Source organism: Netta rufina (assembly GCF_964035555.1).
Source record: "Netta rufina genome assembly, chromosome: 21".
Classification (NCBI taxonomy): Eukaryota; Metazoa; Chordata; class Aves; order Anseriformes; family Anatidae; genus Netta; species Netta rufina.
In genome coordinates this window covers 1,323,498-1,347,960 of record NC_140145.1, presented here as the reverse complement: position 1 = coordinate 1,347,960, position 24,463 = coordinate 1,323,498, and the positions used below count along the sequence as shown (strand labels likewise).

Genomic DNA, 24,463 nt, shown 5'->3' with positions numbered 1-24,463 from the left:
CCAGTGCAGCTTCATTGACCCACGGTTCTCCGTCTGTTGGAGAGCTTCGGGACTTGGATGTGGTCTCACCATGGCACTGCCGTGTGTCGTGGTGCGCAGGGAAACATCAACGTCTGGGAATTTGGACAGCGGTGAACGGAGGAGAGAGACAATTTAAAAAAATTACCTTGCTCCTAGCGAGTTGGGTAACAGATTAATTCCTGCTGGCAGTCCTGGCTCACCCCCCAGGATGTCTGTACCGCTCCTGAGCTGGGAGGAAGTGATCCACATGCCCTGCTCTGATGCTGCCGCATCCCGCTGCCCCTCCCAGCTGTCCTGCGGAGGCGACCGCTCTCCCCGCGGCCCAAGGATAGGATTTCCCTGCAGAGGGGTCAGATGATTAGCTTATAAATAGTAAAATGCCTGTTCAGGACTACGAGTGGCGTGGTTGGGCCACAGCCTCGCTCCCTGCGCTGCTGCTCTGCCTGCCCAGTGAGCGCAGCCTCGTCTGCACCTCGGAGTGCGAGCCACCTCCGAGCAGTAAGGGGGACATTCCGTCCGAGGTGGTGAACTTCTGCAAGCGTCGGCCTTTGAGGAAGGAAGCTGCCCCGCTGCGAGGCGCTTTGGCTCTGCAGCCAGAGCTTTGCAGCTGTTTGGAAAGGCTGCGGCCGTGGCGATGCCCTGCGTCGCTGTTACACACTGAGGTGGTCTCCGGTTACTTGCTGGTGCATTTAACTGGGAGCCCGAGTTGAAATGAAACTGAAACACGTTTAGTGGTTGAATCCCATGTGGTATGTGCCTGTTTTCCTGCAGGAGAGTGTTTGCTCATGTGGGGGAGCCCTCTTCTGCCCAACCTTCCTCGAGTTGAGGTTTTGTTGTGGAGCCGTACCCAGCTTAGCTCCTGAGCTGGGGGAGCTCCTTCCCCTTCTGCGGGGAGCTGTGCTGTGCTAGGGACTGGGAATGGCTTTGTGTGGCTTTGCAGCATCCCTCTGCAGGCCTGATTGATCTGTGTGGGGTAGGTTTGAAAGCAGTGCCATGGCTTTGACAGGGGATACAATGACGGGAAGTGGCAGAAGCAAAGCTGAGGAGGTGGCTCCTGCTCTTTGTAGTGGCAATGACCTTGTTGTTGCTTTTTGTTTTGACTTGGTTGCTCTTTCTTGGTTGAGAGATTACCTCAAATTTCTTCTTCAAGAGGGAGTAGCCTGCCCATGACACATCTCTGGAGAGGAGAGTTACACATTGGTATATTCTGATCCAACTCACATTAAGTTACCAGCCTCTGAAGGTTCCTTTGCAATTGTGTCTATTTGCAGGCACCTTACTCCTTTTAGCCTTTGGTTTAGAGCAATACCAGTCTTCCTTCCCTTGTGGATTGTATCCCTTATCTTCTAGGTGGAGCACTTGCTCCACAGCACGCTTGATACAGCTGATCTCATGCACTGGAAAGCCCGTGAAGGTCAACTCTGCTGGACGTGCAGAATGAGTTTTGCATTTGCCGCCACTTGTTTTCCTGGGGAAGAAAATGTGGCGCTCTCTCCTGCAAGGGTGCAGAGTTGGTCGGACTGGAGGGCTGGCGACAAGGACTGACAAGCTCAGCCTCGGAAATGGACTGGCCAGGAATAAGGTGGATGGGGCTGTTCCGATAGCAAAGTGCGGCCCCGTGCTGTTCACCTCCTGCCTGAGGCTTCGCAAGAAGCCAGATCTGGTGGCATTTGCTGAGGCAGGCGACTGCTGACTGCAGGCAGCTCCACCCCTCTCTGGAGGAGTCCGTCCTGGCAGCAGAAACATGGGTGGAAAGTGCTCGCGGCTTACCTGCTTGGGGGCAAAGTCTTGTATCTGAACTTAAGCCCACATTCATGGTAGTATATCCTCTAGAGCTTTCTTCCATTCCATAGCTCGAGCAGCGCTGACTAGGGAGCGGACTTGTTCCTTTTCCAGCCCGGCCAGTTCTTCGTTGCAAAATGAGGTTTTGGAATTGCTCACTCCAGCAGAGCGTGCGGGGACACGGCACTGCTTGCGAGTGACAGCTTTATGGTAAGGACCCTCCAGAACCAATTCAATTGCTTGCTCTTTGCCAGTCTTTCTCTGATGTTCTCTGTTGAAACTGAGAACCGCTCGGAGCAAAGGGTGCAGTTTGCATTGTTTCTTCTGGAAGCTTCAGAGGCTTTTTTGTGTTTCAGCCTAGGAACTCGTTAAAGTAGCCAGCTTTCTCCTAGTGGTTGATTTTCTTGTGGCAACCCAGCATCAGTCTATTCAGTTGCCTCTGTTATTTCAACTGCACTGCCTGCCTTCCCATTATTATTATTATTATTATTTACTTATTATTTTTTTTAAGTCTTTGGAAGTAATCTGCGGAAGCACACTTTATTGCTGGTGCATGGCTGGCATTCAGCACTCAGCACCGTGCGCGCAGCATGATACAGCCGGGCAGGAGTCTGTTTGGCTATTGTAATGTGGAAGAGAGAAGCTGCTGCCTCGCTGAGCGTCTCGTTTACGAGGCATTGCGCCCAGGTTTGAGGACACCTCACCAAGGGTGCTCGGTGAGAGCGCAGCCAGCCTTGGCACAGGCAGGCGCCTGCTGCAGCACAGCTCGCCTGGCAGCACTGTTACCCGGTGGGCCTCGTGTGGCCCGGGATGCTCGGGTGGAGGTGCAGGTGGATGTCTGGAGCCCTGCAGTTGTTGCTTCTCACCCCAATCAGCATCGTCTCAGCTTGTGCTTACTTCTGCTTTCTGACCTGACAGCATGCCCCCCGCTCCTACCTCCCACCAGCTGCAGCTGCCCTGGTGCCTTTGGTCACATCTCTTGTTGTGGCAGCCTGGATTTCCCACAGGCTAAAACGCTCCAACCTTAGTGAAAACTTTGGAGCAAGCCCAGTGTGTCTGGGTGCAGGCTGTCTGGACGCCTGTGCTGCCCTGACAGTCGGACTTAGGCAGATGGAAATCAGCCTTTTCAGGCAGGGAGGCTGTGCTCGGGCGTGTTTCTGTTCCCTAAATGGAGCAGGCTGAGCGTTAAGGGTGAGATGGCTGTGTTTGGATGTGGGGAGAATAGCAGTAGTGTTCTTCTGGTGAGCTTCGTTTGGTGAGCAACTCTGGATGTATCAGAGATTTCTTAAGAAGCTATCTGCTGAGGCCGTGCCAGCTTTACCTTACCAGCAGCCTACACTTAAGTGCAGTTGTTGAAGCTTTTGGAGCGCTGTTGTCAACCTTTCTGTACCTTCAGGTAGGTCTGGGGCCTTGGCAGCCCCTGGTCCTTCTGCAGCGCTCCTTCCGTGCGCAGTGATGGACTTCAGGGTTTGTCAGAGCCTGATAGCTCTGTCTGTGGGAATTGCTCCCTCTGATGTTACAGCTCACGTTTACTTAAAGCTGAGGTCCTGGGGATGCGGGGAACCACCAAGGTGTGATCTGTGTCAGCTCCTGGGCAGCCCTTCCCCTGCTGTCCCACTGGGTTGGGACCCTGCAGAGGGATTAACTCTCCTGTTTCAGGGGTATCAGCTTTGCTTTCTGGAGACTTGAATCTTCTGTGCTTGCAGACAGCATGCCTCATTCTCCTCTGCAAACATCTCTCTCACCTGTGCGAGGCTGTTCATCATCTGCCTGGTATGCAGGGGAGAGCTCCTGCTTCTGGAAGGTGCCAGCACCTCATGTTTCTTTGTCAGGGGAGCTACTAGCCTGCATTCTTCATTTCCACACCCTTCACAAGTGGCTGACAGAGGCAACCACCCTGGGAAAGGGGAGCTCCCCATGCCCTGCGTGCCTTCTTTGAGGGCCGGGAGTTCCCCCATGGATGTGTGTGAGCCCAGCAAGGGTACTCAGGGCCAGGAGACACCTCGGGGCCAGGAGACACCTCAGCACTGCTGGGCTCGGGTGGGTGCTGGAACTACGCGGTGCGGTGCCCCCGTACAATGACTTATTACCAGATCTCGGGGAGTTTTATCATCCCCAGGACAGCCCAATGCTGAGGGCCCTGTGTATCCTTCCCTCTCCCAGCTCCTGACCGCTGCCCTTTATAAGGGCCTTGTTGCCTCTAACACAGAAGGTGAAAAGTGTCTCGGGCTCTGAATGCGTTACTGATGTGTGCTGGGCTTTGATGTCCACAACCAGCTGCCTATGGGAAGAGGAAGTCCCTTGATTTCAAAGGAGAAGTGCTCATCTAAGCTGTAAAGTCCCTATTTTCTGGGGGGTTTTGAACCTGTAAGACGTCACTGCACTGGCTGCTGTCACCAAAGGCACACGCCGGGCGTTGAGCAGGAACACGCTCCCTGGCAGGAGGGCCCGAGGTAAGGGAAGGGCCGTGGTGGGACACTCCAGGGGCTGCGGGTATGTCCAAAAATCCCTGAGGGGCCCTGGGGCAAGTCCCAGGCTTTCCCTCTAGCTTTTTCAGATCGCACCACGGCTCAGGGTGATGTCAAACGCTCCTCGGTTCAGGAAGCCTTACAGGCACTATCCTCGGCAGTGGTGCCTTGAAGAAAGGCGTTGCTGTGGCTGCTTTTCTCCGATCCTTCTACTGGTGTGACCACCTTGGTCCTTCAGGTGGGCGTCTGCAGTGCCAGCCATGGTGCGGGGGTCTGGGGGAGGCAGCATCTTTTAGATACTTGTCCCAGGATAAATTGTTCCTTTTCTCATCTCTGAGTGGCTGCATAATGTGGTGGCACTGTGAGCATCAGGCTGCCAGCCCGCAGTGAAGCCCCTGCAGTGCTCAGAGACGAGTACACAATCAGAGGAGGAGCTGAACGGGCAGCGCTTCTTTATGAAGGATCCGCTGTGCCCTTTAGCGTGCTTGCAGCTGACTTAAGCCAGCATGCAAGGTGCCGTGGTGCCGTGCTCGGATTGGGGTGGCTCAGAGGCATGCTGCAGGGACCTGGGCAGTGGGTGCAGGGCTGGTTGTGCCAGTGGGCAGGTGACTCGCACCGCTCCCTCCCGTCCTTTGCACCTTCTTGGACTGACACGAGATAATTTCTTACCTGCTCTGTTCTTTGCTCTTTCCCCTCTCCTATTTTAAAAGCTAATGTCTGCTGCCTACTGGCTATGCTCCCTGCCCTTCCTCTCCCAGGAGTGTCGCCCCTGGCACGCCAGCAGGCAGACTGATTCCCCTGCTGCCTCTGCCTCCTGTTGCCATCGAAAGGGGGTGGCCAGGTGCCCCCGGATGCTGGGTAAGAGAATCCTAGACAGAGCTGGCTTTGCTCAGCAAGGAGAGTAGATGGAGATTGTTTTCATGTGATAAAGCCGTTCAATGCAGAGGTTCTGTGCAGATAATCCAGCTGCCTCACTAGAAAGCAGGGTGCTTTCTCTGCAGTTGCTAAATGAGACGAAAGAGGAAGTGAAAGTGTTTCAGTACTCTAAAGCAAACTAACAGTTTTGTTTGATAAAGCGCACACGTAATGAAAAGTAACCCTCCCCTCCCTCCCTCTCCCCTTCTCTTTCCCTCTCTCTCTGCTGCATCAATAGCTCTTTCTGCTAGAGGAATTTCCAGCAGTGTGACAAACGATACAACCTGTGGGCTTGTCTTCTCTTTCTTTGCAATACAAGAGGAAGTTACTTGGACTTCTCAGGAAAGGTTCAATAGGTCTGCACCTCTAGTAGGAGGAAGTCACATTTTCAGCATATTTTACTAATGACAAAGCAGCCAAAATCAAAGCCTGAACGAACACCCAATACACACAGCAGAGTTCCCTGGAGCACAGGGCACCCAGAGGCAGGATCCTGATGTGCTCATGCTGCAGGTGGCTGTGCTGCTGCTCCGGCTTCCCCTCAGTGCCCCGAAAAGTCACGGAGCTCCAGAGTTACTGGAGCAACGATTGGGAAGCAGGATGCCTTTTCCAGCACCATGCCTCTGACTTCTCTCAAAGACACAGCTTTCCGCTCTGCCTGGTTTTCATTACTGCTGGTATCCAGAGCTATTGTGTTGCAGCCCTGGGTGCTAGCTTGTGTTGCAGTGCGCGTGTTGAAATGAGTAAGTGGTGCTGGGGAAAATCTGGCTTCAGCTGAAACCGCTGCTGGGTCTGCCGCTGATTTCAGCAGGCCTGGGATATCAACTGTTCGTGTCAGTGAGGCGCTGGCGTGCAAAAGGTGGCTGTCTCGGATTTAAGGAAAAAAGAAAAAAATCCCATTGCCTTCTGAGTTTTTTGTTTGTTTGTTTGTTTGTTTTTGTATTCAGATATAGCAAGTCTGATGTATTTCATTTTTGGCCTAAATCTCTTCGAGGCAGGAATTCAATGCTGATGAGTTTTAGTGCAGTCAGTTACTTAAGGTAAGTGATCGTAGTCACTGCTCCTAGCGTAAAAAGAAGTTTGTGTTAATTGCAGCAGATGAGTGTAAATCCTTTGGCTCCTTTTAGCATTGAGCTTGTCGTGTGACTGTCCCCATGCCCTGTCCTAGGCAGCGGGGAAGGTTCTCTGGGTGTGAATTTGTGCGGCTCATACTGTCAGATAAGCAGGGGACTTGCTATATATATCGAATTGTCTTCTCTTTCCTTTTATTGATTGGCTAGGGATTTCCCTTTCTAAGCATGTCTGTTGAGAGGACGTCATGGGCAGTACTGTTTTTAGAAGTGGTTAAGCTCATGGTAGAGGGCAGGGGCCATAGCAATTAAGTTCACCTGAATTTGCTGTCCTGCCCCGTGGTTCGAGGTGAGTTGGTTCACAAAAGCAGGTTAGCGTGCAGCACAATCCTTTGACGTGATTTTCACTGCTAAAGCACAGAGCTGTTCTGAAGGCTCCAGACAGCTGGAAATGAAAGACCAGGGACTCCAGGCTAATCTTCTTAAACCAGAGACTTCACAGGACTGGGGGTGGAAAGGGGGAATCCTTAAAGGCCGATGTAGGTGTTGCTTGGGATTGGGAGGGTACAATGAGAGACCCAGCCTGGCGCGAGCCTCTTAAGCAGGTTGCAGAGTCCCCTGCTGCATGCACCTGGCCGGGGACAGGGCAAGGGGAGGTGGAGGCTGCTGTAGCTTAACCAAGTGCCCGTAGGCAGCTGAGCCACCAAACCCCACGGTGTCTCAGGACAGGTGATGTTACAGGGCATCCGGTCACCCGGACAAACAGCAGTACTGGCTTTCTTTTAGACACTTTCCACTGACTGTCACAGCTGGGCTTTGGGTGCTTGCAGGCGGGTGCCAGTTTAGATGTCAAAGGCACCCTGCCTGGCCTCTGGCTCTTACCGAGGGGTATGGTTCTCCCATCCGTCCTGCCCTCCTCCTGCTCGTGGCAGGCAGATGCCTTTGACACCCTAAGACTTGCAAATTAGCACCTGTTGGGGATGTTTATGTACCTGTGTGAAAGTAATAGTAGTTGTATCCCTAACACCAGCAGAATCTGGGCTGAGTTTGTGCTGCTGCTGTTTAGTTGACATTATTTTAAAATACCCAGGTTATTGGTAGGAGCTCATTGCAGCCCAGGTGCCCCAGAGAGCTGTGAGCTCAAGGAAGCTGGGGAGCAGGGAGAGATGGGATTGGCACATTTCAGGACTTCTCTTTTGATTTCTGAGCCTTCTGGTGCATTTGGGTCACATATTTCAGGCTTTTTTTTTTTTTTTTTTTCTTGTACTCACAAAGACTGTCTTTCAAAGAAAACGCCAGCTGTCAAGGACATTACAAGTTGATGGGAATTAAAATGCATAGACTTCCGATGAGTAAGAAAAATGAATGTTTGCAGGGAAACCAGGTTGAACAGTGCTTCTGCAGCCTGGAGACTTGGGATGTGACCTCAGTAGCACAGTCACCATTTCCTTGAAGTTGTTGCTGCTTCCTTCCTGAGATTGAGTTAAATCTGAGAGCGGAGCAGCACGGAGAGGTAACAGGGCTGCCGGAGTCTGAGTGACTGGGAGCTCAGCCGCCTCCTCCACTCCCTGAGGCACTTAGGGAGCAGCATGTGTTCCCCAGGGCAGCCCAGCCCCTGAGAAACCCTCCTGGGGTCCTCTGCAGCCCCAAGCAGCACCCATGCTCTGGTGGGTGGCAGGGGCTCTGCGTTCCTCCCTGGCTCAGGCCTGGCTCTGGAGCTGCAGGCAGAGGATGGGGAGAAGCAGGCGCCTAGAGTGCAGCTGGGCCCAGTCCATCTGCACTGCTTTGGGTAGGGACCAGGCAATTGTACTTGAATAAAGGCCTGATTGTGACTTGAAATGTCCCAACTGCTTTTTTAAAGAAAAGCAAACAGAACCGGAGAACGGGCTGGAGTTAGAGGGGGCGTTGGAAATGCTCACCGAAGTCCCGCTGCACTTCCCATCTCCCTTCACTCCGGGGCTGTGAAGTCCAGCACAGAGCGTCAGTCTCAAGCCCTTTCTGTGCCTGGTCAGGAGGGTCCAGAAAAGGTCAGGAGGGTCAGGTGGGGTGGGGGCCCTTTAGGGCCACGGTTTGGGGTTTCTCCGAAGGCCACTGAAGTGAATGAGCGGCCTGCTTCGCCCTCTGCTGCTCTCAGCTCTTCCGCGGCTGTCACCGGAGATGGATCGCTGCAGCGATAGCAGTGCGCGGGGCCGGTGCCAGTCCCTGTTCTCTGCCAGTTCCTCAGGAAGATGAAGGAGGTGGCAGAGGCAGCCCTGGCAGGGGAGCATCCCCGGCGTGCTGCTGCCACCTGGTGCCCCCGGCTGCCCCCGGCCCCTCGGCTGCTTCCCCTGCAGGCGAGGCATTGCGTGGCACCGCCGCGGTGAGAGAAAGGAGGTGCTCTGGGTACGTGTGGCTGTGTCAGCGGTCACCAATTTCCCCTTGAAACTGTGACTTTGTTGTCATTAATGTAAACAGTGGAGCTGATTGGCAGGCAGGCATGCTGCTGAAATTAATTATGTGTAAAGTCATTGCAGTGGCGGATGGATGGCAGTGCTCCTCAGGGGTCTGGCAGAGCACAGGCTCTGTCTTCGTCCCTTGTCATCCTGCACACTTGGGTCACACCTGGCTGGCCTCTGCCCCCAGAGGCATTTTTCAAATCCTGGTGGTATGTTCCTCCCCCAGGCTCTAATCCCATCTGCTCATTTTCACCTTCCAGCTCTCTCCACGCCCCATTCTCTGCCCCAGCATCCTTCTCTCTTTTCTGCTCCCTTCCTCCCCCCTCAGCCCCTTTTGCTTCTGCCTCGAAACTGCGGTGCCCCAGGGCAGCCGGCTCAGCTCAGGCCACCCCCTCTCAGCGCACTTGGCTGCTCTGCACACAGCTCTGGGATCTCCAAAGCTCCCACCTTCTTCCTCCTTCTCTTTTTCTGCAGAGGATCTTGTTTCTTCCGAGAGAATATGAAGTGCAGTGCCAGCGTCCCTTCGTGCCTCCCCACACTTCCCGCAGCACTCTGCTCCTTTCCCTGTGGCAGGCACAGCATCTCTTTGCACCTCTGCCCCCCTCCTGTCTCATCCGCCTCTGAATCCTTGCCCTGTGCAGTAAACTGTGTGGTCTCTTGCTTAAAGCAAAGCCACCTGTGCTCCTCTTCACCTCCCATGACTGACTTTTTCCTTCCTTCATTACACCCCCCATGCACAGCCAGCTTGGGCTGACATCCCGCACGTCTCCAACCCATCTTTCCCCCTGCACCAGAACTGCTGATACAAAAACCTTGAACTTGGCAGGCTCTCAGATTTATTCTTACCTCTTCACCACTCAAGAGGTTCAGCTCCCTGGCTCCTGCAATCCCTTCCCTGACCTCACTCTGCCCCTTCCCACCCTCTCTGCTGCTCTTCCAGCATCTTCTGGGATTCACCTGGGTCTGCTCGTGGTCCTCGCATTGTCCCATGCTCTGCCTGACCTCGCCTACAGGCTCGCGCCCAGCCACCCTCTGCAGGTGGCGTGCACGTGCTGTTTCTCCCCCTCAGTGCCCAGCTCTCAGTCAGGCTGCTCACCTGTCCCGCTGTCACCTGTGAGAGTCCCTGGCCACTGGCAGCACCGGGCCTCCTGCCCAGCACCCATGCTCTGTGCTCGCTGGCATGGAGCAAGTCCCCAGTCCGAGTGCTGTTGGCCTGCGTGTCAGCCCAGGTTTGTGCTCTCGTTTGCGTCTGAGCTCTTCTGCAGAAGCTCCAGCACAGGGGGTACAGGCGGGGTCTGGCCACCGCAGGTGTGCGAGCTGGCAGTGCCATGGGCCAGCTTGGAGCAGGACAGACTTCAGACATCCTCACTGCACAGCTTCAACTGGGCTGAGAGAACGAGGCTTGGAAACAGCCTAATCCAAGTATGGTTTTGAGGGCCAAAAGGTGAAGTTCTCCTTAGGAGGGTGCTGTGCAGCCAGAAGTACTTACAGCTTCGGCAGCTTTCCCCTGTCTCTCCACGATCCTGCATGTCCTGCTCTGGCCTTTGGGTGCAATCCCCGTGATGGAAGCCTGGGTGCTCCTGCTTTGAACGCAGGAGGAGCTAAACCAGTTTTCAGAGACGTCTTCTGATGGTTCTCTGTTAACACGAAGCCTAACAGTCTCAGGGCATTTTAATCATGAGCCAACCCTCCGATCAGGGAGGGCAGGAGTTTTGCGAGCTGTTACTTGCTACCAGCTGCTGCCGTGGCAGTGGTGGAGCTGAGGCAGTTCAGCTCTGGGGCAGTGCCTGCGGGTCCGTGTCCTGCTCCTCATTTGTCTGGAACTGAGGAGGTGAGACCGTCCCATCCCATCCTAGGGGTGGGTGATGCTTGTGCAGCGCTGCAGGGCCAGGGACAGCACCCTCCTCCACAGGAGAAGGTTTCCTGCCTCCCAAATCCCGCAGGAGCACTGACTTTGAACATGAAATTTGCTGTGTGATCCCAAGCCGCTGTTCTCCAGGTACCAGCAGCCAGAGCTGCAGGGTGCTGAGGGCACCCTGGGCAGCACTGCTTACCCAGAGACCTGTGGGGATTCGCTTAGTCAAACTGGAAGAAAAGATATCTGATCCATTTTAAATCCTGTAAGCTGTAAAAAGGCTGGCTTTGTCAGAAGCTTGATGGAATTTATCTAGTTCTGAAACTTCATCTATCGGTAATTGGATTGAGTTATATCCTTGTCAGCAGAGTTGCCCAGAGCTGAGCATACTTTGCATAAAAACTTAAACATACTCAATGGTTTTTTAAACTGCGTACATGAGCTTGTTTTGCTTCAGATTACTTTGGTCCCTCTGCCGTGTGCTTGCTGTCTGCACTTTGGCCACCTGAAGGCAGCCCCAGTCCTGGCCCCATGATGCTGGGGACAGGGGCACGATGCTGGGCTCATGGGGGCAGAACTGCCCTCGGGTCACCACCTCAGCCAGTGCCCTATTAGGTATCGCTGCGGCAGGCTGCCTGCCCCCTCCTTGTTCCTGCTGCCCTTCTTCACCTGCCGGGTATTCTTGCTCTGCTGCACTCGTACCCAGCCCTGGTCATGCCCACACACAGGTAAATTGGGGTACTTCTCACTGCAGGGTGAGCTGAATGCTTTGGCCCGCTTGCCATCATAATTCAGTATTGTGGAGATGGTTTTGAACCCTGGTAGCCCAAGCTTTTCTTTTGAATGTTTATTGATCAGTAAAAGTAAAAAAAAAAAATTCTTGTTGTTGAAGACCAGCTGTTAGAAGCCTTCATTAGGAGCAACCCTGGGACCTGCAGTTTCACTTAAAATAACAAAGACTATTCCGTACAATCCACTTTGCATGTAACCGAGTGGTCTGACAATTGTATTTTTAGCCTGTAATTAGTTGAGAGGCCTGAGATGGCTGTTTTTATTTCATTTGGGATCAAAATAAGGCTAATTGGACTCCTGGTTGTTTCTTCTAACATCCCCTGTTTAATAATGGGACTGTTTTTTGCCATTAAGTACGTTAGGACTAACTGCACTGTTTTCACTGAAATTAAACCAAAACCTCAGCCTGGGGCAGGTGCTGAGCATGGAGAGCCTCACTCCAGCTGCAAACAACTGCCGGCATTTCCTAAGCGGTGCAAAAGAAGCCACAGGAAAGGCAAGCTTCCCATCTTGCCTGGGGTGTGTGCCGAAATCTGCCCCGGAGCTTTGCCTGTCGTCTGCTGCCCTTCCCATCTCCCTGAGCTCCATCAGCATGGGAAACCTCCCCACGTGTGTGTGGATGGGCACAGCTCCTGAACCGCCGTGCTTCTCCCTCCCAAAGGACTTCATTCCCCGTAACATGCCAGTGGCAGATGCTCACAGGAAGCTCCTCTGTGGTGCTTTGTTATTATTTATTATTTATTCCCCATTCCCTAAGCCTACATCACTGCAGTGAATCAAGCTGCACTGAGGACAGGGCTGTTAAGGTTTTCCTGAGCTTTTCCATGCAGCTGCCATAAATAGGTGCTGGCTGTTTATTTTCACAGTCCTGAGCGAGGCAGGCAGATGCAGAGAGCGAATGTTTCTTCCCATTGTTGACAGCCTAGCTGTTAGCTCGTGGTGTCAGGTTTCTCAGAGCACACACGCTTGATGCATTTGGATGTTGACTTGCAAAGTCAAACAGGTGTTTGAGCCTGGAGCTGGAATTAAGAAAATTCCAGGGGAATTTTTCCTCTGAAAATGGAGAATGGAACCAGGCTATTTGGCACCCCCAGCGTTGCTCCCAGCACCTGCAGCAGGTGAGGGCAGAGGTTTTGAGATTAATTCCTGTCCCTGTCCAGTGCTGCTTCGGTCTCTGCCTCTCTGTTTTGCACTAAGAGAGACAAAGGTCCCTTGAGGAAATAACACCGTTGTGTAACGCGGTGTGCAATAACCTGCCTGAATCACGTGCACAAGAGGGCTGTGGGGAGAACAAATTAAGGTTTTATGGGAGCTCTCAACTCTGACACTTCCTTGTTATCTGAGGGCTTGGCTCCAAGATTAATAATCCTGGAGAAGGATACAGGCTATAAAAACATGAGAACAACATGAATTGTTTTCCTGCTTCACCCAACCCAGGTCTGTTGGGCAGCATTGCGTGAGCGCTGGGGAGAGCAGTGGGCATCGTGCTCTTACCTCTTCCCCCGCTTCATCCCTTGCCTCTGCTCCCCTTGTTGTTTATGCCCAAGCCAAGGTGGGCAAATTAGCCTTTGGCCAGGCCTGGTGCATCCCCTGCAGCTGTGATTTCAGGGCAGCTTCCGACCTGGTGGGCTTAAGCAGGATTTTAGGAGAACTCGGCCTGCATGGCGTGCTGCTGCACAGTGTGTGACCTCTGGGGAGAGTGGGGCAGTGGGACAGAGCCAGCCCCACGCAGCAGCCTCCGCGAGGAGGAGGAGGAGGAGGAGCATGCTAAGTCCTGAGGCAGCAGACAGCATCAGCAAGGACAGCTTTGAGGTGCCGGTGGAGGAGCACGTGAGGCCGCGCGAGTGAAGCTGTCTGCAGGCCCCGGGCTGAGGAGGACAGCCAGGGGCCCGGGGCCTCCCGGTGCCTGCAGGGCCTCCCGGCTTCCACAGGCCCTCTGGAAGGCCTTGCCTGGTGCTGCCCCGGCCTGCCCAGGCAGCGGGAGGAGGCGGCCACGTTCCTGCGTGCTGAGCTCACACGGAGCAGCCTCCTCTCGGCCTCCTCTCGCCCTCCTCTCGCCGCAGCCTGGCGGTGGCAGCTTGGAGGAGCGGCCTGGCGCGGGCTGTAGCTGAGGAGAACTGCAGTTACAGCAGTTACACCAACTTCTCGTATGAGGGAGGAAGTGAGGAGCTGAAACAGCCATTAGCAACGATTTAATACATGGGTACAAAGCGTACAGCAGGAAAAGTACTCGTGTGTCATTCGTCGTTATCAATAATTCAGATAGCTTCAGATTAGTGAACAAAGAGTATTAACATTTTACTTCCCTGGCTAATTATGCTGTTCACCTAATTTGTAAGTCTCTGCCTGGCAGTGGCTCCTCCTGGTGGCATAGTAAGCTACCACCAGTTGTTTTTCTCTATATGAAGTCTGGTGTGAAGTGGCTCTTTTGCTAAATAGTGTGAAAATCCGTTTTAGTTAGAAAGAGATAAACTGGATCAGGGTTTGATATTGCAGTATTTGGCTTTTCTGTTTCCCTAGGACAAAACCCAGGGAGGTTGTGGAGTCTCCTCTGGAGATATTCAAGGGCCATCTGGATGCCTACCTGGGCAGCCTGCTCTAAGGAACCTGCTTTGGCAGGGGGGTTGGATCTGATGATCTTTTGAGGTCCCTTACAACCCCTTCAGTTCTGTGATTCTGTGAAAACACTCATTCCCATTGTTGTTTTTCGTGCTTTGCTGAAACTCGGTTACCTGCTTTTAGATGTAAGGGAATATAGCAGATAAGTTTTGAACCCTTTCTGAAGCTCCCTTCCTTTCTCATTGTGTGCGTGGCAAGACATGAGAAATTAGCAGAAATTAGCTGAAGCACGAGGGCAGTTGCTCCTTCCGGATGGCGCTGCTGCAGGCTGTGAGCCCTGGGGCAGGGCAAGAGCTCCCTCCAGCACGGCCGTGTTCCTGGATGACTTGCATGCTTCTTGTTCTTGGGGAAGATTAAATTTCAGAAAGGAATTCTCATTGCTGGTATTTGGTTTAGCCTTCTGACGTGTAGGTGTGAAACCTCACGTAATTCTGTGCTTGGAAAGAAATCCCAGAGCGGAGGGAAAGTGCTCAGTAGATGTGCAGAAACTCTGCTGTGTCCGATGCAATGCCTTGATGGTGAAAGGAGGAGTAAATCACATCAAAGAGAAGTTTAGGCCCTCTCCAGTTCCACATTTTTTGACATTTACATTTTGTCTGAGGAGCGAAGAAAATCTTCACATGAAATGGTGGCAAAACTTACCCAAGGCATTGAACATCCCTGGAGCTTTGGCACACTACAGATGGCTGCTTGCTGCCAGAGGCTGGGTTTGGTTGGTGAGCTCAAAGCCACCTTCAGGCTATATTTAAAACTGAATATTTCTGGAAAAAAAAAGGAAAAAAATAAAAAGTAATAATTAAAAATTGGGGGGGGGGGCGGGGAGTGCAAGCGACACACGTGTGCTCTGCTTGCATTTGCTGAGGGTGCTGCACAGACGCATGAGTGGCACCAGGGACATGGGCGCACGGTGCACAGCAGTTGTGGTGATCTGATATCTGAAATGTCCCACAAAGGGTCCTCCGTAGGTCCTTGAACCCTAACAACCAGGTCTTTCTTCCCTCGGCTCCCTCAGCACATGTTCCTCTGTAGAATGCCATGTTTTTTTCTGTCTCACTGAGACGCCGCCATTCAGGGCAGTAGTTCAGTGTGTGCTCCATTGTCTGACAGGAGAATGTTTCTCCCCAGCTCCTTTTCTCCTGCCCTTTGGTAACATAAAGACTGAAAGAAGTACTTCTCCCCCGTTAATGAGCTTTCCAACTGTTAATTTTGAGGTTTGCCCTTTGCTAGAGCTAGAGGCTTGTACCGCTTGATTTCTTGAGTGGGCATGGAAGTAAAATAAGGTGGAATTTGGGGAGGAGGCTGTATCTGCTTCAGTCTTACACCCATGTTGTCCACAGATACAGTTCAGTTTCTCTGCCAGAGCCACTGTGCCATCCCCAAGGTGTTTTTCACACCTCTGGAGCCCTGGCCACCACGTGCTGGTGGGGAGCAGGTCCTGCGTGTAGCGGCTGACCCTTGGGACATGGTGTCTCCCCTGTGATAACGACTCTGATACCCAGCATGTTCTGGAAAGGGCGCAAAACAGAGGTTAGCAGCGATAAATACAGAGCTCTGGCCTATTGTGCTCTCTTATTATAATTTTTTGTCTCTGTTCATATTGAGGTGTCATTGCTGTTGATCTGAATTTCTGCTCTGGGCTCTTTTGTTTGCTGCAGGTGTGTTTCGTGGAACAAGAGGAGACTGAGCTGTGATTGACCCAGGAGGTCCTGGACAGTGGCTGAGGATGGTGAGTACATATTCTAGTCCTCCTCTGTCCTGTGTTTTTTGTTGTGTTTTTTTTTTTTTTCTCTGTGTGTGTGTCCAAAACTATGTCCAAATGTGAGAGAAAATACAAGAATTAGAAAGAAAAATGCTAAAGTATTGTGTATTATATATAATAATATAATGCAGAGAGCTCTATAGTATGTCTGCAGTCAGGATGCTGTTGGCAGGAAAAATTTACCTCTAAACTTGTTATTGGAATATACTGGCAAGCAAAGCAAGTAGGACTGGAATCCTCTTCTGCCTCCTTTGACTAGTGACATAGTCAATGATACGTTTCTTGTGCTTTATCGATTTATTTTTACTTTAAAAGTAAAGTTGGGATTTCTCCTTCTGTTCCACTATCACCTCTTAATGAAGAGTTAACACCATGTTAACAATGTGTTTTGATGGAACCAAAGTAGCAGAGATTTCACAATAATTTGTCAGAAAAAAAATGTGGTTTAATAGAATCTGGAGGGACTGAAACACAGCCAAAATAGCCAGATTGCTGATAAACTTGAATAAGGTGACTCTAATGACTCCAGCAAGAAAATATCCAAAATAAGCGCCATCTGATGAGAAGTCTTGAGATCAGGAATGTTGAAAGATAGGGTGAAGGGCAGTGCTTTGAACAGGAATTTGAACGTGACGTGGTGATACGCATGTTTTACAGTGGGTGGGCAGCAAGCCTGTGCATTGCTGCAGTAGCAGTATCGTGATCAGCTTTATACTCACTGCTGTCAGAAGCATATCGTTATGTTGGAAGGAGAGCAGAGAACAGCAGATGCAGTCAAAGGGCTGGAAATTCAAACAGAGGACTTGAAAATTTAGGTTAAACATGTCAAGAAAACCTGGAAGGCTGCTGAAGGAAACGGTGATGTCTTCAGTGGGATTGTCCCCCATGTGATCTATTAACAACTGCAATAGGAAAGGAGAATTGCTGTCTGCATTAATTGAACTGTCAGCTCTAGTAGCATAGAATCACAGAATATACTGAGTTGGAAGGGACTCACCACGACCATCAAGTCCAGCTCCTGGCTCTACCCAGGACCACCCAAAAAGTCAGACCATACGTCAAAGCCTTGTGCAAGCACTTCTGGACCTCTGGCAGCTTTGGTGCCGTGACCACTTCCCTGGAGCCTGCTCCAGTGCCTGACAAGCCTCCTGGTGAAGAACCTTTTCCTGATAGCTCCTGTCTGAGAACAGCTTCCTGCTGTTCCCTCGGGTCGTCTCACTGGACACCAGAGATAGGACCTGAGGGAATGGTAGTTATTCATGCAGTATTTTTGGTGCAGCCCCTATCCTCGTGCTCCCTTACTTGGCTTAAGATCTCCTTTCCTCTCTTTTGGAAGAGCTTCTTGCCATGTTTCTGATCAACTAACTTGCTTTGGGGTGGAGAGATGAAAGTATACCTTTGTTGTAACCTGATAAAGCATCTTATGCTCTGAGTTGGAATTATTCTGGTTTCAGATTGAAAAAGACCCAACAGTTTCTCTATATGAGATGGAGGTGAGATTGATGCAGATGCATCCAAACATTAATGAAAAATTGAACCTTTTTCTTTTCTTAAAATGACCTGATCCTATGCAACCTTTCCTGCTGTAACGTGTCACGAACACTCAAATGTTGCAGTGGCACTGGTAAAGCTAACCAACATCTGGATAATCCTGTTCCCTTTCTTTTGTATCTGTAGCAGAGCATCTCACTGTCAAATCTTGGAAATGTCTGGATCGTACTTTGTGTCATGCTGAATCACTGAAAAACATCCTGCTCTTACAAAATTCCTTGTTATGTGCATGTTCGTGACTGTTGAGAACTGACTTAGGTCAGCAACTCTGTCCCGGGGCTTGCTGCTCTTGCCCATACCTTTTCATGCCCAGGTTAGTGAGTGTGGGAAGTCAGGAAACCTACTCAGGTTCCCCTTTGTTGAGACAGGGCTGTCTCCAGGCTGGAGGCCACATGTCTGTGTCTGATTCTGGTTCCCTGAACTTCCCTTGTGAAGTTTCACAAGGGTCATGCTGCTTCCTCCTAGCTAGAAGCCCTTGTGCTTCACAGTAACTGAGGCTGGGAGAACTTGCTTTGCTCTCAGTGTCACAGGGAACCGATGTTCAGGGTACCACACAGCATGTGGAGAGGCTGAGGAGACCCAAGCAAGGCTGGTTTGTGGCTATTCCAGATCGTGTAGTCTGAGAATCTCTAAAGGAGAGGACAGAGAGGAGAAGTGAATATATGTGTGGAAAATACATCAAAAATCCCTCCAGGTATGGTGGAAAAGGCCAGGGTCTACTGGAGAATGCTGCAGAGAGAGCCTGGGGGAGCATCTCTCTGCTGTACTCCCTCAGGTCAGGATCTGCAGCTCAACTTTGTAACCCTGAAACAATTTCCTGATGTTTTATTAGCTCTTGGTAGATTTTTTAATGGCCCTACCAAGGGCCATTAATTAATCTATCTGCTTTTCAAAATCAAGTAAAGATCTGCAGCTGTGCAGACCCTGGCCTTTTCCACCTTACCTACAGCTGTGACGCGCTGTGCAAAGAGCTGTACTCCCAAGCTGTGGGCAGCAGCCCTGTCTGCCTTCTGAACCTGCTCCACATCGTTTCAGCTGACTGTCCCCAGCTCTTGTACTGGGAGTAGCTTTGAATAGTGGTGTTGCCTGTGTGCTGCTCCGTGCCCCTCCTGTAGGTCTGTCACGTTCCCCTTAGACAGCTGAAGTGCTCTGTTGTTTGCATTGTGCTCTGTACAGAAGGTGGCTCTTGCCTTTAATCCTTATCTACACTCCCGAAACCTGTATCCTTTATGGGGTGCATGGGCTGGAGCTTTACACTTACTAAAAAGTCAGAATCCTTTACTTTTCACTGGGCTCCTTTAATGTGCCTTGGCAGATACATATCCTGAGCTGGCCCTTACATAGTTTTAACCTTTAGGAGTTTGGCTTCTTCTAGGCAAGAGGGTCTCCTTACGAATACCTGAAGATATCTTTACATTTTCAGAGGACCTTTTGAAAAGGATTTATGCATTTTTCATATTATACTCAAAAGTTCCTTTCTGGTCTTTGTTTTGTTTTTGTTTATTTTTCCTTTTGCAAGAAAAGAACCACACCCCCTCATCCACTGTTTTGGGAAGAGGGCATAGGCTTTCTGCCTCCTGGGACAAGGGGGAGAAAGCAATTTACTGTGAGCTGCAGAGATAAGCATTTATCCCCTCCTGCTTATCTGAGCTGCTTCCAGCAACCGAAGGAAGGGGGTAACTCTTACCCTCAGTGAGTCCTTCTGTGAGCTCTTCTGCAGACCGTGACCTCTGAGCTCAGATCAGGCCTGCTTCGGGTGCTGGAGGCTGGGTGCTGGTTTGTGGGCAGGCGGCTTCGGCCCCCTGCAGGGAGGGCTGCTTGGAGACCTGGTTCCCTGCAGGCGAGCTGAGCTGGAGTTAATGAGCTGTGATCACTGCGGTCAGAGGGCAAAGCACCAATGCCTTCTGGTTAGCAAGGGCATGCCCCAAAGCTGGTACCTTACTCAGCAGCACCCCGGTGCAGATTGCTAGCTTCTTGGCCTTTTCTGCTGCTACGGGTGCATGGTCATCGCTTAAGAGCTTTGACTGCTTTAATTGGAAGAATCTCTTTATTTCTCCCCCAAAGATTAGCTGCTGATGAAAATAACCTTAAAGACAGCACTAGTGGTGGTTTAATCCTTAACTTTGGCTAATGGAAGTCCTAAAGAGCAACCAGCACCTTAATACATTACTTAAACTAACCCGAGGGGTAAGTCGGTGCGGGTGCAGCTCTAGCTGCATGCCATACAACTTGTGCTGCAGCATTCCCTGTTCTCAGCTGCTGTGGGTAATGGGGCTGTCGAGATTTCCACCTCAACTTGTTCCCTTTGGAGGCTGCTGGCTGTTAGTAGGGTGAGGCTTTGCAGTTTAGCCATCCCATCCCATCTCTGTGGCATATGGAGCTGTGTCATCCCTCTTCTCAAAGGCTTTCTGTGTCGTGCTTGTGTTACGTGCTCACTTCTGGGCAGTTTTCTGAACAAGTATTAAATGTGTGGTATATCAGATCTACAACCTCTACTGTCATCTTGTAAAGATCAAAAGATGACATTCGCCACCCCACTCCTGGTTTATGGGGTATAAGGCAGTAACCTCTTCACAGAAGTTTTTTTTTTTTCTTTTCTGGAAGGCCATCTCAATGGCTCAGCAGCCTTTTGGTTCACCAAGGACCTCCTTAGGCTTTGAGGAAATGAACTGTTTTTGTAGAGAGACCCAAAACAAAGATGCCCTTCATATAAAGAAGAAGAGGAGGCAGAACAAGAAGTCCCATTGGCCACAGCTCATCAGCTGTCTGCATCAGCTCATGTAGATCCCTGTTATAGCAATTTATCTCACCCTGGTGCAGGTATCTGTGCTAAGCAGGAGGATAAATTTTGACTTTTAGGACGTGGGACTATCTGCCCAAGACAGTTACCTCTTCCTGCTACGTTTTTTCCCCTGTTGTTTTTCTCCAGCTGGAGACAGGCTGGGGCAGCCCTAGGGACAGGGCTGTGGGTTCGGTTCTGCCATCTTGTGCAGCCTCCCTGGCTCTCTGTCCGCCTGGGTTCTCTCCTCACATAACCCTGCAGTGACAAAAAGCCCGCCCTTAATCACTAGAAGTGGTAGAATTGGTGCCCTCTGCCTGATATGAGGGTATTTACCATCATTTTGTGAAATGGAGGACAGGAGTCTGTTAGGATTGGGCAGATGGACCCGTTCTCAGAAGTCTGTCCAGGGTGATGGTGGTGGCATCCTGCAGGGGACGGGAGCACTTCTCCTCCTCCTGCCCTTCAGTTGCTTGCTGCCACCTGTCTGCAACAGTCACGTTTTACTTGGTGAGGGGTTGCCAGCCCTGCAGTGTTTCATTTGCACTCTTTGTGGCACTGCAGACTTTGCTCAAGTGGCCTCTTGTTCTGGGAGGAGGCATTGGGCTGTAGACCCGCAGAGCAGGAGGGAAGCTGCGAGGTGGCTCAGCAGGCGGGTGCTTGCTGCTCGCTGCATTGCACTGTCTCTGTCCTGTAGAGAGCTGGGCCACCTTTTGACACCGGGATGTAATTCAGGGTGCTGCCAGCTCCAGGCCATGGGATTTCAGTGCCTCGGCAGCAGTCCTGTGCTGCCAGCACAGACCCAAATGCAGCCTCCAAATCCCTTCTGGGACTGCTAGCAGGTTGCAAGCTGTTTACCTGTGGTGTGTGAGCGGAGCTGCGCAGAGGGGAGGGAGGAGCAGCACAGCATGAACAATGTGCATTGCTACTGGGAGAAAACAGGGTTAATTACTACTAATTGGCCTTATGAACATGTTGACTGTATTATATTCAGCTCCTCTCTTCCTTGAAGTACACAAAGCCTTTAGGATTGTTGTGGTTGGGAGAAATGCGGGAGGTTTCTCTCTTCCCCAGCATAAATGTACATGTGCAAGACACTCAGAGGAGCCCAGTTACGTGAAAATAACCTTGTCTTCCCAGTTCAGTCGTACAGTTTTTAGTGATAATGGAGGGAACACCAGCTGCTCGGCTGGGGAGACATCTGACTTGGCATTTAGGAAATCCCTTGAGTTAAGCCAGCTAAAAGGAGGCTGCCGGCGCCCTGCACTCCCTGAGCCTGCTCGGTGCTGCAGCTGTTTGATTGCACGGATGTGAGAACAGATATTTTGTGAACTAGGATGACTCAGGAGGCTAAATTTGCAGTAGAAAGAGGTGAAAGTGGTGGAGTTTGAAACTCTGCAGGCTCTTGACATGCTGCTAAGGCTTGGGGCTGGGTCTGCTCAGCCCCAGACTTGGCTCTCGGGCACAAATCTGAGTTGTGTGCGAGTCCTCTTCTAATGCTGCAAATGCAAAAAACATTTCTGTTGAAGCAGAGGAAAATCTATTTGTGGATGTTCAGGTCAGCTTAGGTTGGAAATTCAAAGTAATGATCTGACAAACAACCTCTTAACTCTGCGCAGCTGCAGCTTAGGTCTGTAAAGGTCCCTCTGCAACCTGAGCTGGAAGCAGCCCCTGTGCTGGGCCCTGAGCTGAGCTCTGTGTCCTGACCAGCTGGTCCGGAAAGTCTCAGAGCAGCTTGCTTACTTGCCTTGTCCATAATTTTGTATGTTGTAAACACGACTCATACATTCTATGCACTCAGTACGTTAAAGAGCAATGTGTGCATTGACTCCACCAGAGACTTCAGTGCTTTACGTATTGACAGATGTATTTTGCTTTTCCCCAATGCATATCAGAAAAGAAAAGAGGTTTTATGTCTTTTATAGCTATACTTTCTTTCCAGCATAAAAGACTTCTGCCACCTTTTGCTGCTCTGTTTTTTCAGCAGACTTCTGGCACTTACCCAAGAGGAGTACCCCCGGGGAACCGCTCAGATTTGGCCAACACAAATCCTTAACCTTGTGCATAAACCTCTGTTCTCCTTATGTGTTGACCTCGTATGTAGCACAGATGCCTTAGGGGCTGTGCTTTCTCCATGTCCTGCCAGGCAGCCCCGTTAGAGGAGAGCCCCATGGAGGCAAGGGCCTCTGAGCCCAGGCAATGTCTACTGTGACACCCACTAGGTACCAAGTAAATGCTGGACTAGGACAGAACCAATGGTAATGGTTACTGGGATTTTGTGGCTTATTCTTCCTCTGTGCTTTTGTCCAGCATCCAAATAGTGTAGCCTGTGTGGCCTTTGGGGTAATTGGTTCACTTGGTTTCCCAGCGAGGGAGTTCATTGCCTGGGCTCTGCTGCCCTGCAGTGACACAGGACAGCACATCTGGGTGTTGCAAAGCTGTCTCTTGAGCAGGGCAGCTCAGAACAATCTAACCCTTAACAATTTTTGTGGAGAAATGCCCAAGTCTTTTCATGTGACTTGAAAGAACCTTTTGAGATGCTGTTGTGTTGGTGTTGGCAGTTAGAGCTGTCTTGTGGTGACTGTGGGGCAAGTGGGTCCTTGGGGAGCCCAAAGCCGTGTTCTGGTCCGCTGCCCCAGAAGGAAACCAGCTGGTCTGAGCAGAAGACCTGGGCCTGGGGCCTTGGAGGACTGGTGAAGGGCTGGATGTTCCTTTTGTGTTTCAAGCAAAAGATTCTCACTTTTGCTCTTTATTTCCAGCATGCTAATCTCTGTCACCAAGATGTGGTGGCTCTGTAGGGTGTAATTTGGCTTCAAAAGCAGCAGCTAGGAAAGTAGTTTTGCGGAGGGATGCTGTCCAGGCTCAGTGCTGCTGCTCAGTGCCAAGCAGGGCAGGGGAGAGCAAATAATCCCAGCCGCCTCCTCAGTAGCAGGAGGCAGGGCTGGTGATGGGAATGCAGCTAGCATTTCCCCAGAGGCTGCTGTCCCGTGGCTTCTGGGCTGGGACCTGGTGAGCCCATGGTCTGCTGGGGGGCACGAGGAGTGGCGGGCAGAGCGAGTCAGCCCCTGGGGATGCAGGGGAAGGGGCTGGGTGTTCAGCCCCGCGGCGCCTCCTGCACCGGAGGCATTCACCCAGTGTCTGCACCCATTGCAAAACTGGCGGTGGGGAAGCTCCCCAGCAGAACCACTGCCCAGGCCATCAGTGAGGGGACCCGGTGGCCCCGTGCCGTTGCCTGCGCCACAACATGAGCACCAGGAGAGCCGGTAGGAGCCAAACATCCCGCAAATCCCTGCGCCTGGCAGCTGCCGGGCAGCGCGGACGTAAAGGCTGGGGAACCAAACCCCCGTGGAGCAGCGGGGCAGCCCCTTTGTCCTCGCCTCCCAGGCCTGGCAGGGAGCCGTGAGGCTGCCAGAGGCCGAAGCGAAGGTTTGCAGCAGCGGGCTGGAGCACAAAGCCTCCTCGCCGCTATTGTTCCCGGCATTCCCACCCGCGCCATCAGTGCGGCAGGAGCCAGGTGCCGCCGGGGAGGAGCGCCAGGCCCGGACTGCATCTCCCGGCAGCCCGGCGAGCAGCGGGGCCGGTATCCGCACGTCCTCGCCGGCCAGGTGCCGGCCGTGAGCATGGGGACGGGACGGGGGGAGCAGGGGTGATCCCCATCGGCCTCTCCATTTTCTGTCTCGCCTGTCAGGGAGACGCTTGGATGGCAGAGCCCTGCTCCGCTTCCCTGGGAGGTAGGTGGAGTCTGCCCGTCCTCCGCCCTCCCTCCCTCCATTGTCAGCGCAGCCGAGCGCGGCACCTGCTCGGGCTGCCCGCTGCAGGGATGCTCCTGCCCTTCGCCGAGGCACGGGGAGGCTGCGGAAATCCCTGCGCCAGGGCTCGGGAGCCGCTGCTGGCCGCAGCAAAAGGCCCAAGGCAGGAGATGCTCCTTGCGTGCGCCCAGCCCAGCTGCCGCCTCTGGAAATGAACATGAGTCTGCCAGGCCGCGTCTCCTGCTCTATGCTCAACTGCTTTGTAAGTGCTTTTTTTTTTTTTTTTCCATTCTTTCCTCCCTCTCCCCCCCCTCCTCCCCTCCCCGTCTGCTCCATGTCTGCAAGCAGGGCGGTAAGCCAGCTCATCTCTCCAGCCCCCGTGCTGAGCCGCCCGCCCCAGATCAGGCCTGTCCTTGAGGCCAGGCTGCCTGCAGGTCCTCCTGCCCCGCACCTCCCTGGCTCAGCATGCTGCTGCATCCCCCTTGTGAAGGGGGAAGCCCTTCTCCTCCCTTCCACGTGCCCTGTGAGACGCTGTGGCCCCTGCTGTGGCTGTTCCACTCTCCTGCCCCAGCCCAAGGACACAGCAGGCACCAGTCCAGTGGGTTGTCAGCCAAAGGCCCTGGTGTGGGTCCTTGCCTGGGGCTGGAAAATGACCCCGCAGGTGCAGC

General features: G+C 52.2%; 1 protein-coding gene across 2 annotated transcripts in view; it reads left to right on the top strand.

The window, feature by feature from the left end:
- Positions 1-24,463, top strand: part of MTMR4 (myotubularin related protein 4) — a 53,101-nt gene that overhangs the window by 829 nt on the left and 27,809 nt on the right. Inside the window, exons 1-2 of one of the 2 annotated variants that reach the window (XM_084299365.1) lie at positions 15,369-15,484; positions 15,613-15,683. In XM_084299365.1, the coding sequence (XP_084155491.1) occupies positions 15,681-15,683 (3 nt within the window). In that variant the 5' untranslated portion in view covers positions 15,369-15,484; positions 15,613-15,680. Of the gene's footprint in view, positions 1-15,368; positions 15,485-15,612; positions 15,684-24,463 lie in introns of those variants that run through there. The other variant, XM_084299364.1, reaches the window with a different exon arrangement.